General features: G+C 43.3%; 2 protein-coding genes across 6 annotated transcripts; one reads left to right on the top strand and one right to left on the bottom strand.

The window, feature by feature from the left end:
• Window positions 1–956: 956 nt before the first annotated feature.
• On the top strand, window positions 957–12,132 carry chpt1 (choline phosphotransferase 1). 2 transcript variants are annotated; one of them, XM_029246276.1, is made up of 9 exons: window positions 957–1,496; window positions 6,569–6,716; window positions 7,034–7,175; window positions 7,385–7,469; window positions 8,202–8,333; window positions 8,630–8,788; window positions 9,285–9,410; window positions 9,511–9,606; window positions 11,870–12,132. In XM_029246276.1, the coding sequence occupies exons 1-9, from the start codon at window positions 1,257–1,259 to the stop codon at window positions 11,918–11,920; spliced, it is 1,179 nt and encodes a 392-aa protein (XP_029102109.1). In that variant the 5' UTR covers window positions 957–1,256; the 3' UTR covers window positions 11,921–12,132. The 2 variants fall into 2 exon arrangements, with proteins under 2 accessions (XP_029102109.1, XP_029102110.1); XM_029246277.1 differs by lacking the exon at window positions 11,870–12,132 and adding an exon at window positions 11,284–11,854 and having other exon boundaries at window positions 958–1,496.
• On the bottom strand, window positions 11,876–16,658 carry sycp3 (synaptonemal complex protein 3). 4 transcript variants are annotated; one of them, XM_029246284.1, is made up of 9 exons: window positions 16,540–16,658; window positions 15,504–15,659; window positions 15,111–15,189; window positions 14,947–14,981; window positions 13,029–13,146; window positions 12,851–12,950; window positions 12,449–12,547; window positions 12,222–12,326; window positions 11,876–11,955 (listed from the first exon to the last, which is right to left on the bottom strand). In XM_029246284.1, the coding sequence occupies exons 2-9, from the start codon at window positions 15,634–15,636 to the stop codon at window positions 11,902–11,904; spliced, it is 723 nt and encodes a 240-aa protein (XP_029102117.1). In that variant the 5' UTR covers window positions 15,637–15,659; window positions 16,540–16,658; the 3' UTR covers window positions 11,876–11,901. The 4 variants fall into 4 exon arrangements, with proteins under 4 accessions (XP_029102117.1, XP_029102116.1, XP_029102115.1 ...); XM_029246283.1 differs by lacking the exon at window positions 16,540–16,658 and adding an exon at window positions 16,220–16,478 and having other exon boundaries at window positions 15,504–15,711; XM_029246282.1 differs by lacking the exon at window positions 16,540–16,658 and adding an exon at window positions 16,220–16,478.
• Between the last annotated feature and the right edge of the window lie 2 nt (window positions 16,659–16,660).

The raw sequence follows: 16,660 nt of genomic DNA, 5'->3' as shown, positions 1-16,660 counted from the left end.
TGATTGATGTTTTTGGCAAGTTGTTTTGTGTTGCAGATAAGATTGTGGTAGTGTAAACATTAGAGCTGAACACTTACAATTACAGTCTTGTGGGGAGAGAATGTCTTCTAGTATAAAAATTAAGAAAGACCGTTTATGTGACGTCTCAGTTCAGCATGATGTGTTTGTGTTAAGGAATCAAACCTTTTAGGCACACAGTCACAAAATCAGAGTAGTGGTAGTACAGTGTTTCTTAGTTCATCTTCCAGATGCCAGTAATGGGTTTAATCTTCACTTGACTTTCCTTAAAGTGAATAGTTGTGTGCGCCCCTAAAACTAACCGAGGACACATTTAGTGTAATGTAGGACTCCTTTGGAAATTTTTTTTACCTTCTTCCAAACAGACTGAGATAAATGTGCTCATTTCATTTCGTGGCACTGAGAAGGTAAAATATGGACTCAGAGTTGATATATCTCAACACTTTAAGCAGAAAGTGCTTCTTTCTTTCTCCTTATTCTTGTTTTGCATGACATGACGTGCAGGTTCATGTAGGTTTTCAGCTCCCACTATTGTAGTTTGGGAGTTTCTGCAGGAGGTCCTGTCACAGTCCGCGCATCCCGGGTCCCGCATGTCTTTACCACACCCTGCCGCGCAGTTCAGCTGTAATTTATCATTTACTGAATAAAATGTCGTGTATATACCTCACTGTGTTGGACTGACTTATTTATTTAAAAAAATAAATTCCAAATTAAACAACCGAAGAAATAATAAGGCACAGATTCAAAGAGTCGTTGCTGCACACGACAAAGTGAGCCATCGCCTGTGGGCGGACAATGAATGAAACAGAAAGAGCTTCACGGAAACACGCAGAGCTCCAGCGGTACAGCCTCAGCAGAGGGAGACCGGGCCAAATAAATGCGTAGCGAAGTCACTGGAAACAGGGTCAAAGGGAAAAGTCGGCTGCCTGGAGCCAAGCGTAAGGAACGGAGAGCGAGACGCTCCGTGTTCATCGCCTCAGCGCAGCAGACGGTGCGATACTCGGACTCCTCGCGCGCGGATACGGGGAGGCTGCAAACCTGGCCCCGCGTTTGTTTCTCTTTAAATTTCGCGCTGCGACCGTCTTCCGGGCCCGTGTTTCCTGCCCACACACACACACACCCTCATCGTGAGCTCGGAGACCCGCGGAGCAGGAACGCGAGCGGCGCCGCCGCGCTCAGCAACATGCGTGTCCTCGGGGACGCGCGACGCGTGTGAACGCCGCGCCCCTCGGGACACAATGGCGCGCTGCCTGTGGCCGGAGCCGCTGTCTGGGCCGCAGCTGAAGCGGCTCGAGGAGCACAAGTACAGCGCGTCGGGGCGCTCCGTGCTCGAGCCGCCCTGCCAGCTCTTCTGGAACTGGCTCGTGCAGCAGATTCCGGTCTGGATCGCGCCCAACAGCCTCACCGTGAGCGGCCTCGCGGTCAACGTGCTCACCACGGTCATCCTCGTGTGCTACTGCCCGCGCGCCACCGAGGAGGTGAGCCCACGTTACGTACAGACATTCTGTCGCGCGCGCGCGCTCTCTCTCTCTCTTTTACACACACACACACACACCGAGAGATGCGGGCCGCTTGGCTTGAGTTCGCCCATTTATTCACACACACATAATTCGCTTGAGCCAGTAGCACTTATTTACTCTTTCTTTGTCACATTGTTTCCTCCATTGCGGGGTCTCGAGCTCCTGACGGAAAGGAAACCCCCAGTAGTGAAAGTAGTGTTTCCGGTTGTACCGCGCGGCGCTCGGACGGTGTGTCTCGCAAACACCGAGACGAGACGGACCAGTTGTGCAGTTCTTCTCCTGCCCTACTTTTACCCTAGTCTTTCTATCTCTTTCTCTCACACACACAATATCATATAATTATGATTCCAAGCGCAGGGCACCACGGAGTGTGAGCTGCGTCGCCAGCTCCGTCTCGCGCTTCGCAGTTTTCCACGAAAGAAAAGTGTTATCAGGTGACCTCGAGGACAGGAAACCAAAGCCTTGGTGCACGAGCTGCTAGAGGCGTTTGTGGTGGCGCGCGGTGTGCGCGTGCGGGCGGGGGAAGGACACATCTCCATGTCATGTGTCACCTCCTTCTCCTCCTCCAGGACTCTCTCGAGACACCGGTTTCGTTATTGCAGCAACTAGTTACTGAGCACAGTCTCTAGCAGAATTACGTGTCCTTATTATTACTCCTATTATCTATATATATGCTTTTCGACTAATAATGATCAGTCATAATAATTATTTGTGCTGTTAGTATTGTTATTAATTTAGGTGACACTTTTCTCCAAAACGACTTATAATGTCAGATTAGTTTACTTAGTGATATGAGGGGTATGACACCGGGAATGGGATTCGAACCCAGGTCTTTTGATTGCAAAGCAAGAACCCTAAACACTGCATTAACTGCCCTGTTGTAGTAGTAGTAATAATAATAAGATGAAGAATTTTCACCTTAGTCCATTATTATCACTTTAGTCCATGCTTATGTGCCACGTAGTCCCGGTTCGGAGCAGCCGTTGAGGTTCTGTGCTCTTGTTCAGGGGGCTGCAGCCTTTGAGGACTTCAGCTTCAAGTCTGTGCGTTTAACCATTAACCACCTACTGCAGTGACTGTAAATTATTAGCGCTATAATGTGCTATCGGAACCTAAAGATGTTAGTACTCATTTTAAAGTTGTGCCGTGTTACACTTACGTTTATTTAGCAGACGCTTTTCTCCAAGCGATTTCCAGTGAACCTTGTGTAGTGTTATCAGCCCACACACCTTAGTCACTGTGGTGACTTACACTGCTAGATACCTGACTTGCACTGGGTTACTCATCAATACACCAGCGGAACACACTCTTTGTCACTCACACACTATGGGGGAAACCTGAACAGCATGTCTTTGGACTGTGGGAGGAAACCAGAGCACCCGGAGAACATGCAAACTCCACACAGACTGAGTGGGGAGCGCACCAGCGTCCTTTCTTACCACCCAGGTGCCGTGAGACAGCAGCGCTACTCGCTGTGCGACCGTGCCGCCCGTGTTGCAAGCTTTTTAGTGGGGATGACTACACACATCGTCTGAACTGCTTGTCCCATATGGGGTCGCGGTGAGCCGGAGCCTAACCCGGAAACACAGGGCGTAAGGCCGGAGGGGGAGGGGGGACACCCAGGACGGGACGCCAGTCCGTCGCAAGGCACCCCAAGCGGTACTTGAACCGCAGACCCACCGGAGAGCAGGGCCTGGTCCAACCCACTTCGCCACTGTGCCACCGCGCCCCCCCGGGGATGACTAAGTACACAATATTCACAGCAGAAGGTAATGCGATTTTAAGCATTTTTATGCAGCCTTGAGTATTTTCAAGTTTTATTTGTCACGTACACAACCATACTTAGTACGACGTGCAGCGAAATGCTTTTCCGACTGTCTGCGGTACAGATAAATAAGGCAATACAAATAAGTAGAAATTAGGAACATGAGGAATATATAATGATGAAAACAGGAAAGAATAAATAATAAAATAAAGTAGGATACAAATATGTGTAGTCCAATATTAAAGGTTAAATAAGATAAAATTTTATGTGCAAGTTGGTGCTGTGCCAACACCGGTTTTCTGTATTCTGTACAAGAGTTATGTTGCTGGAGCTGTTGCTGCTGATACGAAACATCGAAATGAGGTAAAGAGCAGGAAAAAGTGTTTTTTTATTATAATGATCTCCTTCTGTCATAGTCAACGAGAGTCAATCAGTCCGTTTAACAGGAATGTAAAATTGCGTACGTGAAAAATCAGAACGAGCTTTATTGCCAAGTATATTCACACATACAAGGAATTTGTCTTGGTGACAGAAACTTCCACAGCACAGACAGGATGACAGTGGCAGGACACAGATGAGAAGATAGAATATGTGAATAAAGAATAAAAAATATATAAAAATATAAAGTACACAATATACAAAAAATAGTCACTAGACATAATATGTATGTACAGGTATGTTCTATACAAATGCAAGGGAATGTGAGTAAGACATATGATGTGATAAATAGATATAAATATAAATAGCATTGTGTATTGCACTGGTTTGCTCTCTATGGGGGATTTAGCTGTTCATGGGTAGATGGCCTGAGGAAAGAAACTTTTCTTGTGCCTGGCTGTCCTGGTGCTCAGTGCTCTGTAGCGCCGGCCAGATGGCAAAGGTTCGAAGAGGAAGTGGCCTGGATGTGAGGGGTCTAGAATGATTTTGCTAGCCCTTCTTGGAGAGCTCGGGGGGGGGGGTGCCGATGATTCTTCCTGCAGTCCGAACTATCTGCTGTAGTCTTCTGATATCTGATTTCGTAGTTGAGCCAAACCAGACAGTTATAGACCAGACATATAAAATGATGCACCCTCTTCCCACGCTAAGCACTATGTGCTTCGTAGTGTGTGATTGTGGGGGGAGGGGGGCACTTCGCTCTTCTCTGCGGTGTTTTCACACGTCTTCTCCAAGGAGCTTGAGGAGAAACGCAAATGAATAGGAGGTGGTGAGCAGCGGAACAGCTGGTTCCTGCATGGGAAGCTCAACCATTTCTCACACACACACACACACACTCACACTTGCAGACACTTTCTAGCTGCGCACCGTCTGGACAGCAAAGTGCTGAGGAAGTAGAACTTCCCGGCGAAATGACGTGTTCAGCTCTTGCAAATGTTGCACAACAACCGAGGCACTTGCTTACTTACTTATGCCTACCACCCCTCTTGGGGCATAGGCCGTCAACAAGGGCTCTCCAGGCATCTCTGTCCTGGGCCAGTTTTTCCAGTTTTCCCCAGGTGTGGCCCATCCTCTTGGCTTCTGCATCCAGGTGGCGTCGCCATGTGTTTTTTGGCCGGCCTCGCTTCCTCTTGCCTCGGGGGTTCCGCGCGAGGGCTTTTCTTGCAGTATTTGAAGCTGGCTTTCGCAGGGTATGGCCGATCCATCGCCAGCGTCTTTGCAGGATATCATCTTCTACTGGTTGTTGTCCTGATCTCTGCCGTAGCTCTTGGTTGCTGATGATCACGGGCCAGTGGATCCTGAGAATCTGTCGCAAACAGTTGTTGATGAATGTCTGTATCTTTTTTGTGGTGATGACGGTGGTTCTCCGGGTCTCTGCTCCATAAAGTAGGACTGACTTCACGTTGGAATGAAAATTCGGGTCTTGGTCTTAACTGTCAGAACTCTGGACCCCCACACGTTCTTCAGTTGCAGGAAAGCTGCCCTTCCCTTGCCTTGCCTTGTTCAGGGACAGCTAGTAGTATAGTGGTTAGAGCAACTGCCTTTGGACCTGAAGGTTGCAGGTTTGAGCCTCACCTCTGGCTGCAGTACCCTTGAGCAAGCTACTTACTCTGAATTGCTCCACTAAAATTACCCAGCTGTATAAATGAGTAAATAACTGTAACCTTAACCGAGGCGCTTAGTGCGAAAAGAAAGTGGTTTTCAGGCGGCCGACATGAAGCCTGGATGGTACTGTATCTGAAGTTGAGACTCTTCAGGCCTCTCTTTCATTACTGAAATTTTTAAACTATTAGCGGATACCAGCGCAGTTAAAATTTTGACCGGAGTCCAGTGTTGACAGTCCGTTGCCCCACCCGTCTGATTCAGCTTTTCCTGCTCTCTCTGCAGCTGCTCGGCACGTTGCTTCACTTTAGTTCCAGCACTCGTGTGTGTGTGTGTGTGTGTGTGTGTGTGTGTGTGTGTGTGTGTGTGTGTGTGTCCTGTACGCTGCTGGGTCGTAAACCCTTCACTTCTAGCCTGTTTAAAGTCAAGAACCAGGAGTAGGAAACATGAGGGATGTTTCTCAAACATTTACATTGATCTGACACTTTCCTCCAAAGCAACTTGGTGTTAATCTACTTAGAATTATTTAGCCATTTATACAGCTGGGTAATTTTACTGGAGCAATTTAGGGTAAGTACCTTGCTCAAAGGTACTACAGCCGGAGGTGGGATTCGAACCTGCGACCTTTGGCTCTCAAGCCAACAGCTGGGAAGCTTCTATGATGTCCGTGCTGTGAGGGCACCGTACCCGGTACCTTGTTCCAGCGCGGGTTTGTGCCGTACCTGTGTTGTTCTGGCAGTGCTTTGCGCTTCTGCCGGTCGAAGTGAGTTCTTTACTTTCACCGCAAGATGCTTGAGAGGGCTGCAGTTTGAGCGCTTTAGCCATATTGTTACACGCTGGCCTGTTTTGCTAAATTCTGCCTCATTTGCATAATGTGTTTAATAGCAACATAACTGCAAGTTCATCTAAGCTTCCTGCTGGAAACTGACTAAAATTATAATTTTAAAAAAAAAAACTAAAAAGCAGTTTGTAGACACCCCCCCCCAATTAAATCGGTCTACAGCAGATGGAGTATCAGAATTTTTTTGGGGGGGAGAAAACTGTTCAAATTGTTGCTGTTAAATGACAAACACCACAAGAAAAGTAGAATTTGGATGAATACATGCAATTTAGTTTTTTTTTTTTTTTTTTTTTTTTTTTTTTAAATAAATAAATCCTCTCAGCTAGATGAGTAACGACAAGAGTTGCGCAGCAGAACTCTTGACTGTCATCTCTTTCTGAGTCACAGGCGCCGAGTTGGGCCTTTGTCCTCAGTGCGCTGGGCCTCTTCGTCTACCAGTCTCTGGACGCCATCGATGGAAAACAGGCGCGAAGGACCAACAGCAGTTCGCCTCTTGGGGAGCTCTTTGACCACGGCTGTGACGCCGTCTCCACAGGTATGTCCCCTCCTGCGGAGCCCGAGTGTCCAGCTGCAGCTCTCCCTGGCCTAGTTGATGCTTCTTAAAGAGCTTGCTAGCGACAGGACTGCTTTCGAAGAATGACTGTGACACGTTATGCATGTTCTGCCTGACGGTTTCCCCATGTTCGTTGGACAATTTTTCCATTTGTTAATTTAACGGATGCTTTTCTTCAAAGCGACGCATAACAACACGTACGTAGTATTTAGTTGACGCCTTTGTTTTCGGAAGGTCACTGATGCTGCAGCAAAGCATGACTGGCACCTCCTTGACTCTGTCATCTGTTCTGTCTGTAGTGTTCGTCGCCGTGGGAACGTGTATATCCTGCGGAATGGGAGCATACCCCAACTGGATGTTCTTCTGTGGCTTTGTGGGAATGTTTATGTTCTTCTGCGCACACTGGCAGACCTATGTGTCCGGGACACTTCGCTTCGGCCTGTACGCAGAACTTATTTTTACCTTGCAATATAATATCGTACAGCTTTATATACACATCGTATAATTGCGAGAATGAATTCGTTCAAAGTTCAACGGTCCTGAGCAGATTAGAAGCTTTGTCGCCCATTTGTTCATGTAGCTTTCATCAGTGGTAACTTTCTTGAGCTGTAAGAAAGCAGTGTCATCACTGTCTTGTGTTTTTCTTCTAGGGTGGATGTGACTGAGGTCCAGATTGCCATCATGATAATGTACCTGATGTCAGCCTTTGGCGGAGTTAGTCTTTGGGAGAGCAAGGTATGGCCTCGGCAGGGCCACAGAACGATGTGTGCATCCAACATGGATTTTGGTGTGAAGTAAGGCAAAAGTGAGAACAAAAACAGTAACAGGAGCTGCCAATGATAGTACAGTGAAGCTTTAATTAAAAACAGTTTATATTAATATGTCAGTAGACTATCCAACAAGAGCATCTTGTTCCAAGGTTACGCTCCTTTGCATCATGTTCCCCTTTTCTGTACCACCCCAATTGCTCAGTGTACTTTAGCTAAGGGAAAAAGAGTGTCAGTGTGCTTAGTGCATGGATGTGGGAGTAACAGTAACACTTGAGACATGTACAGGTGTGACACACAACACAGCCGATGAGCCCTACTGTAGCAGGCCTGTCAGAGTAATACCATACGCAGAAATTCACCGGTAAAATAACCCGCCGTGAGCAAAAAAGCAGCAGTGCAGTGTTACACGACTCCTATTTGAATAGAACCTCTGTTTCACTTTTGCTCTGTGCTGCCCATGGAAGCTTCACTAAACTGCATAAGGGAAGGCGAGAAGGTAATTATGGGTTACTGTTGTCATGGCAACAGGTCATTCATGGACATGACCTCTTTCAAGCAGCTGACACGGCCTCCCCTCACATTGGCTTCTCCTCCCATTGTGCTCCGCATGCTCATGTCTTCCTGCGATTGTATTTCAGTGCCGTTTGTCAAATCTCAAGAGTGTGACTTCAGCCCTCATTTCTGTGTTCCTCTACAGCTGCCCATCTTGGAGATGAAACTGCAGAGCATCCCCATCCTGGGTATAATTGGTGGAGCACTTTACTCGTGTTTCAACTACTTCCAGGTCATCCTGAGCGGAGGTGTGGGCAAGAACGGCTCAACTGTGGCTGTAAGTTTGTTGCCTTTCGAAAGTTAATGCCAGCGCACCAAAAGGAGTGATTTTTTTTTTTTTTTTTTTTTTTTTTTTTTTTTTTAAGGTGCAGCCACTGTACCCATTTGTGTTATACATTGACTTTTGCTTTCCACCCTACAGTCTCAGGAGTGTTTAAATCAGGCTAAATATGAATTAAGAGCAGAAGTTAACTGCTTTTCACATAGTCAGTGTCCAAAGCTTTAGTTCCTGAGTAGTGCTGAATACTTGTGTCTCGTAGCAGTGAAAAACCAGGTGTGTTGGATTTTCTGCAGGACACCAGTGTGCTCTCACCAGGGCTCCACATTGGCCTCATCCTCACCATGGCCTTCATTATCTTCAAGAAATCATCCAGCCAACTCTTTGAGCTCCACCCCTGTTTATACATAATAACCTTTGGCCTGGTCATTGCCAAGATCTCCAACAAACTAGTGGTGGGTTCGCTCTCCTTGTGTGTCCTCTGTGCCCCCGATTTGTTGTTAAAATATGTTCCGAATGTACGTGAGTGTATATGGTATATAAGGTTTTTCACATGTGAGCAACTGGTTAAATGATGAAATACTTGGAAAGGGAACTGAGGGTGTATCTGTTGTAGTGCTGAAGAGTACGACATTAGTAGACATGCCAAAGTATATTACTTAGACTGAAAAAAGACACAGGTGTTAGCTAAGGATTTAAAGACTGCATAAAGCAATGTACGCCACGTCGGCTCTCTTCATTCTCAAAGGCTCTGAATCTGTGGTGCACATGGTGAATAATGTATTTGGAAATTAATTTTGCCTGCTCATTAGTTCTCACTTTCACAATATTTCTTCGATGGCCGCAAATGACTAAAAAGAGGATCCCGTGAGCCTCGCGTTAGATGAAAGTTCTTAGTAGCTCTCCTCCCCCCTAAAGCAAATCCTTTCACTGGGACTGTCCCCAATATAGGTGGCCCACATGACCAAGAGTGAGCTCCATCTACAGGACACAGCCTTCATTGGGCCTGGTCTGCTCTTCCTCAACCAGTACTTCAACAGCTTCATTGATGAGTACATTGTATTATGGATTGCTCTGGTAAATCACTGTCCCTTACTGGATCACGTAGTTGTGACTGTTGTAATTTTAAGGAAGTTTATGTAATGTTTTTCTTTCTCTGCTATCTGTATCCGCTCAGCTTCTGTCACTGGTAGACCTGACACGCTACTGCACAGGGGTGTGCCTCCAGATTGCTGCCCACCTGCGGATCCATGTGTTCAGCATCAGCCCACAGGTCTACACCCCCTACAACTGATTGCTTGCCCAGCGGGAGGAGACCAAGGGGGCAGGGGAAGGCAAAGGTGCCATTGCACTGCTCAAGTCAGGACACCTGTTAGGCCCCCACAAGTATAACCTGATCAGCCTTGACTCGGGTAGATGAGCGCAGCCCCTAAACAAATCTGTCTGTGGTCATAATGTCAAACTGTTCTATACAGTGTTGGAAATGGTTACAGAAAGAACTTGGTCTAAAAATTTAGTTGAGCCTGCTCAGTCTCGATCTGCCTTAGCAACCTGGTAGGTACTCTTTAAAAGCCCTGACACAGAATATGTTTAATTCTGAACATCTCTTTGGATCCTTCCTTAATGGAAAGGCTCATCCCACAAGTGGCAAACCTGAGAGTAACTTTTTACTCAGTGGTGAGACCATTCTAGAACTTTTTTCTTAGCAGGCTACAAAAGCATTATGCATTTCGTAACAGGCATTTTAAACCAGTTGTACCAGTCCTGATGTTTATCAGCACTAACACTGACAGACAGTTATCTGTCAAGAGAAAAAGTTTACCATTAAAAAACAAAGGTGATGTGGATTTGGCTGTGCCTGTTGCACTGTCCTCATTTACTGTATATCTAAATTAAGGATTAAAGTGGCTCAGGTTTTGTCATTATTTCCAGAGAAGTAAATGTTGATTAAAAGTGCAGATGTTTTAATGATAGTTGTTTCTCAGTCTTGCCTTCTGTTTGTTAGAATGAAAAAAAAATGCAGGTAGCTTGATGCAGGACTATGCACAGAGGTCAAATGAACATATGGACCATGTTTAACAGCATTTGTTTTGTTGCAGTACAGACACCGGCAGTTATGTTGCTACACCATCTACATATCTAGCTGTTCATCACTACATTCTATTGGTTACTGTAGTTTCATCTTGTGCAATTAGGAAAATAGCTATTGTCCTAAAAGGGAATAAATCACTTGAAATATCTAACACGGTCAAGAATGGCTGCTATTAAATATACATTTATTATGAATTTTGGTGAAATCAAAATGTACATGTTGGCTACAACATATCAGAAAAAATGTAGACATTCCAGCAGGAATGTATAATCATACTTTAAGCCAAAAATCTGGCAAAGGCTGCAGGTGTAAAAGACTCTGCTATTGCTTTCTACCAAAGCAGAACAGATCCCCTCTCCAACTTTATAATAAGCATAACACTAAAGCCCTGCCTGCATACAAAATACTATTCATGGATGGTCCTGGGTGTCCAGAAAAAATAGTATTTGTGATGTTGAAGGATGGATGTGTGCTAACAAGAGTGCACAGAGTCTCCTCCCTAAGGGCTAAGTATACAAAACAAACTTTGGGATTTAATGCATCTGCTCATAGCCTTAATTTATGTTGACAAAATTATACTTAACATGAAACTAGATGTAGGACAGTTGCAATGCCAGTGGTCCTACAAGAACAGCTTTTTGCCATCAAAAGATGACACAAATGTATAAATTAATGCAATATCAAACATTTTAACACTTGTTTGATTTAATAGTTCTGTGAGTTTAGTTTTTGCTCCACAAAAGTAAACACAAAACATGTAAATACTTAAAAATGTGTAATATTCATTTGGTGCTTTGTTTTGTGATAACCTTTATGTTCTTACCTGGGTATGATTTGATAGCATCTCTTTGCTTTTAGGTGACGGCACCAAAAAAACTATGCGATCAATGACTACGTTGATTAAATTTGGGCCAAAACTCTCACGGAGGACTGCAGATGAGGCCTTATAAAGTTCTCCCTTGTTTTATTAAAGTAGATTGAGATTCTGTCTAAATAAATGTTTTTGCCATCTAATGATTTATTAAACATCAACTAGTCAGTTCTAAATTAAACTAACAAGTGTGAACTGAATTAAGTGCTCTAGTTATGTAACAGTAAGCATGTATTGGCAGGGATGTAAATAATGTTGTGGAAAATCATTCTTGTGTTAGTGGTCAAACAGCAGAAATTATCACCATGGTAAGTGATGGAAAGAATTTGTTTTTAGTAAAGTATGACCTTTGTTATTGAGGATGTATTTTCTGTCATGAATTGTTACTGACTTCAAGTTTAATCCAGATGTAAGTTTGGAATTCTGAACTAAGGGACCACAACATGTGAGAAATAAAGTCTGACTTGAATTACACCGTTCAGTGTGTCCATGTGGGTAACGCTGAAGGTGTACAATTTGAAGAGCACTGGCCTGGACTATGGTAACATCTGAACTGTCATGTCACTGGTGTAGGACGATGGATTCTTCCTGGTGACGACGGGGCCTCAGAACAGCATGGACTGAAGAGATTTTCGCATGGTGGCCATCTCCTGCTGTTGCTGTGGAGGGCAGAGACAGTACTGGGGAGGAAGAATGGGCCCCATTGTACTAGAAGTGTGATTAGCATATGGGTTACTACCATCCTTCTCTCTAAACCCTAGCCCACACTTGCAGCCAGAAAGTGTCACTGGGGCTTTGACAGCTATAGCATTGTAACAGAGACAAAGCTAACTTTGAACTCTGCACTTTTTAAAGAAATGGGAAAATTTCTTTTTTTTCTGTGTTTAACCGATCAAACAAATCCCAGCAGTGTGTTTTGACGCACTGTGTCAATCATGATCTTCTTCTGTAGCACTGCCATCTCCTTCTTCAGCTCTGCCTGGGCTCCTACAAGGAAGGCCTCATGGCTCTTCTCCATTTCCTCCATGTTCTACAACACACACAAACATCTTTAACATTTACTTCACCTCTCCTGCTGGTTATCCATGAGATACAGAGATTCTATTACTGCTCTGAGATCAGTCAGTCTGTATCATCCTTATCCTTGTTTACCTTCACAAACTGTTCATACAGCTGTTTAACAGACTTCAGTCTCTGGCTCAGTGTGACTCTGGACTGCTGAAATAGCTTCTGTTGTTGCCGGAAAAGGTTCTACAACCAAGACAAAATAAGATGCAGAATAAAAGCTTTTACACATATGAAAAATTGTATTATGAATTACGTGTACACAAACATTAATGGAAATAGCCTGGTTTTTTAAAGTGTAAATCAGCAAAAGGAATCCTCTGGTCAAACATTTACTTCATTATATACCACTCCACATGACTTTCCTGTTATGTCAGTGGTGGAAATAATCAGTGCTAGGTTTTCTTTGTGTGTATAAGGCATTCACATTATTCGCTAACTATTTATGTGTTAATATTGTGAGAAAACTACATTAAGTTTTGTACTAACATTCAGCTTCTCCTCTTGCTCTCCTGACTTCTGGACATCATTCTCCCACTGCTGGAGTAAGGAAAACACCTGCTGGGAGTAGTCCTGGGTCAGCTTCTGCCTGTGGGAATACAAGTATACTTACCATTCAAAGCACTGGGAATATTGGCCTCACTGCTATTGCCTGGGTTAACGTTACCTCTGTCCCTGTTGTGTCTTCCACAGTTGCTCCAGCTTTTGGTTGCTGCCTTTTAGCGAGGCCTTGGTAACTACCTCCAGCCGCTTTTTCTTGGCCTGCAATGCCTTCCCAATGTCAGCTAAGGAGGCAATTAGCAACTATCAGTAAAAATTTGTTGGCACAAGATGTTATGAGAGTATCTTCAGTATCTTACAATGAATACTTGCATGGTAGAATTAGCAGCCCATCCCCAATCAAAAACCCAATACACCCTTCTCTCACATAATGGGGTCTTGTATAATGAAAAATTTCTATAAAGGTTTATGAAAATATTATATTCCTTTTTCATTCAAAGGGCTTATAAATTCAATACAGCAGCATGTTTGCCTGTTATGCAATAATAACACTGCGATAAATGTGCTTTGTGTGATGTTGAAAAAGACAGTACAACCACAACTGTATAGTTCAGTTCTTCATAAGTGATTCCAACCAACAAACTCCCATCCCTGGTTATTGGTTGAGAACAGTCATTTAACACAATAACAAAAGGAACAGTTATAAAATGTAAAAAATACAATTAATTATGTATCAAAACAATTATGCTTAAAAATAATAGGAAAACAATATCCTATCACATTGTCTCATCTAGTTACAACCATTGATATCACTGAAACTGAAATTTGCATTATTACCATTATTATTATTGGCCAATAATGGCCTTGATTTTACTCTTTTAATCTTATTTATGGAAGTTCTGATGTCTTTAATTTTGTTGTTTGATGTTTAATATTTTACCTTTGTCCCCGTTGTGTCTTCCATAGTTGCTCCAGCTTTTGGTTGCTGCTCTTTAGCGAGGCCTTGGCAATATAGTAGTAGTATTTAATATTTTACTTTTTCTACTTCTACTCTATTACTTTCTACAATATTATTGGCCAATTATTATTGATAATAATTTTGCTGATGCTTTTCTCCAATGCAAATTATGGTGCTCCTTACAATTATTTATACAGCTGGTAATTTTTACTAAAGCAAGTCAATGTAAGTACCTTGCTCAAGGCTACTACTGCAGGAGGTGGGACACAAACCTGGGTCATTTGAGTCACTTGAAATGTAAATATTACATTTATTAATTTAGCTGATTTTTTCCCAAAGCAACTTAAAATAATTTACCCATTTATACAGCTAGGTGTTTTTTACTGAAGAAATTCAGGATGTGTATCTTGCTCAAGGGTTTTATAGCAGAATTAAAACCTTTGACCTCCAACTCCTGAGGCAGTAGCTCCAGCCACTGCACCACTGCTATTAACTCTGTTACTGAAATCACTGCGACACACAGCTGATGACAGATTCAATGTGCATATCAAAGTTGTGATTTTAGTCTTGCTACTTAACAGAAACAATGACTGACAGAATAACAGTCAGGGACTGGATCTCCCTCTTAGCTTCATGTTGCCATACCTACAAGGACACAGCCAAGCATATGCGTGCCACAGTCACACAGACAGCTTTAATAACAGGTATAACCCAACATTAGCATAATTAAAGCCTTAATTTTGTGATCAAATAAAGCTCACTTAACATCAGACATTCGATTGCAATGCAACACAGTACAGCATAGTGTCCACATCCTTTATAGAGTGACAGTGTTTCTGGGAACTGTGTTCATATCATAAACATTTGTGAGCCAGTTTATCAAAATGTCTCCATCCACTGTGTCATGTCTCACACCCTGTGCTTGAGAAATAGATTGCAGACCACCACCATACTGCAGCTTTTGCCTATATAATTGAAAGCAAAGTCAACTTCAGAGAATGCCCTTAGAAAACACAAAACCTCACTGGCCCACTGAAATCCACACTGGTATTGCCTGACCTTCATCTCACATAAAGTTTAAATCAGCTTCACTACCTGGAAAAGGTCAAGGAAATATTTTACTTGCCTCCAAACCTCTCAAGCATGCTCTGAACCTCGTTCCTGGGGGGTAAGAGTTGGATGAACACTTAAAATCTAAATGCAAAAAATTGTGAAAATAATGTGGAACTCAAACATCGTGAAAGATACCAACAGACACAATTTACATTACAATTAACACTTGTTCCTAACCCCATGCCCAGGTTTACATCTTCATCTTCCAAAGGACAGCTCCTTTTCTTGACTAGTTTTCCCAGAGATGAGGCTTCTTCTGCTCAAACAAGTTGACAAAAACAAGACAAAGTTATAACAGAAATATCCAAGTCTTCACCTTCTGCAGCCCCTCTCGTCACATTCTGCAGTTTGCTGAAGTACTAATCGACCGGACTATTGACACAATTGAGGATCTGTACCAGTGTTCAACATTACTACCTGACAGACAAATTCAACTTGCATTATAACACGTTCGTCTTACAATGAATGTTCCTATTTTCCGCAGAGAATAAGAGGCAAAAGCAGCAACCGGTTCTTCTTGAAAACACAAATGAAATATGAGAGAACCGCTAAGACTTAGGTCCTACTTACGAGAACCTTCTCCCTCATCTGTCTCCAAGCAGCTACGGTCTTTCTTGTCGTCCCGCAAGTCCAAGTGGAACTCATCCACGGCCGACTCATTTTCTCGACTTTTCCTTTTCTCGTTCCTCCTCGTGAAAGCCATTCTCTTCCTCACTGCGGCCTCCCCTGACGCAGGAACACAGCAGGACCCGTCAGTGCTTTTCCAAGTCCATCATTGCTTAGATATAAAATAATGCATGTAAAACGCTTAAATTTTTAAAACTCTTAAATTACGTTTTATTTTATTAAAAGTAATCCCCATAATTCTCCTTAATGCAGCCTTTCCAATGCTTCAGTTACTGAGTGCGTCAGCAGAAATCCACTTCTGAACATTTCCTCCTAAAATAATTCCGACTAAGAAGAAAGAATATCCTTTGCTGGGGTTTTCATACATGCTGGATTACGTACATTAAAATATGACTCATTACATGGCATTTTCCAGAACAAAAACAAGACAAACGTATCATTTTTAAACAGTTTCCTTTACATAATTACGGCCAAAACCACGGTGACGGTAAGATACGGCCTTTGCGAAGACGAGTCGGTATTTTCATTTGTCGGTGATAATTGCCTGACAGAAATGCTAATATGTTAAATTATTAAAAGTAATTTTTTCATAATATATATATTATATACAAAAATCTGCGTGGACTTGGACTAGAGCAAACCTTAGTCCACACATTTACCTCAAGCTGCAGGTATGCCGATTTTAACCTTGAAATTCCCAAGAAGGCAAAAGTAAAACTTATATATTTCCAAGATGTATGACTAATAAATATAACTATTTAAAAAAATAAAAATAAAAACAAGAGAACATTAATTGGAGCGCAGGGCAGTTCTCGGTAGCTCGCTACAGAAACGCCGCCGCCGCGCGCGAACGCCGACCTCAGACCCGAACCCCGAGCCTCCCGCGCAAAACGGGCGCGAGCTCTGCTTAACGCCACCAAAACTGTGACAATGTTCGTTTTCCACTCTGTTCCCCGAGAGAAACAAGTATTGACAATACCTCACCAAGACGCAGATTTAATTTCGATAACGACAGAGAGACGTAGGTTCAACAAATTTACTGCATCAGCTAACTCAGTAACTGAAGAAACAGGCACCACTGGGCAGTATTTGACCATAAT

Source organism: Scleropages formosus, chromosome 2 (assembly GCF_900964775.1).
Source record: "Scleropages formosus chromosome 2, fSclFor1.1, whole genome shotgun sequence".
Taxonomy (NCBI): Eukaryota; Metazoa; Chordata; class Actinopteri; order Osteoglossiformes; family Osteoglossidae; genus Scleropages; species Scleropages formosus.
Note: the sequence above shows the minus strand (reverse complement) of the source record. Positions and strands in the feature narration are given on the sequence as shown.

Bases quoted from the DNA above. Each gene is read 5' to 3' on its own strand.
- chpt1 (XM_029246276.1), top strand. From the start codon at position 1,257: ATGGCGCGCTGCCTGTGGCCGGAGCCGCTGTCTGGGCCGCAGCTGAAG. The intron at 8,789-9,284 runs GTGGGTTCGCTC...TCCCCAATATAG, and splicing joins AGATCTCCAACAAACTAGTG to GTGGCCCACATGACCAAGAG. The intron at 9,411-9,510 runs GTAAATCACTGT...GTATCCGCTCAG, and splicing joins TTGTATTATGGATTGCTCTG to CTTCTGTCACTGGTAGACCT.
- sycp3 (XM_018747350.2), bottom strand. From the start codon at position 15,795: ATGGGGATTACTTTTAATAAAATAAAAC. The intron at 12,951-13,028 runs GTAACGTTAACC...GTATTCCCACAG, and splicing joins AAGACACAACAGGGACAGAG to GCAGAAGCTGACCCAGGACT. The intron at 12,548-12,850 runs GTTAGTACAAAA...TCTTGGTTGTAG, and splicing joins AGCAAGAGGAGAAGCTGAAT to AACCTTTTCCGGCAACAACA.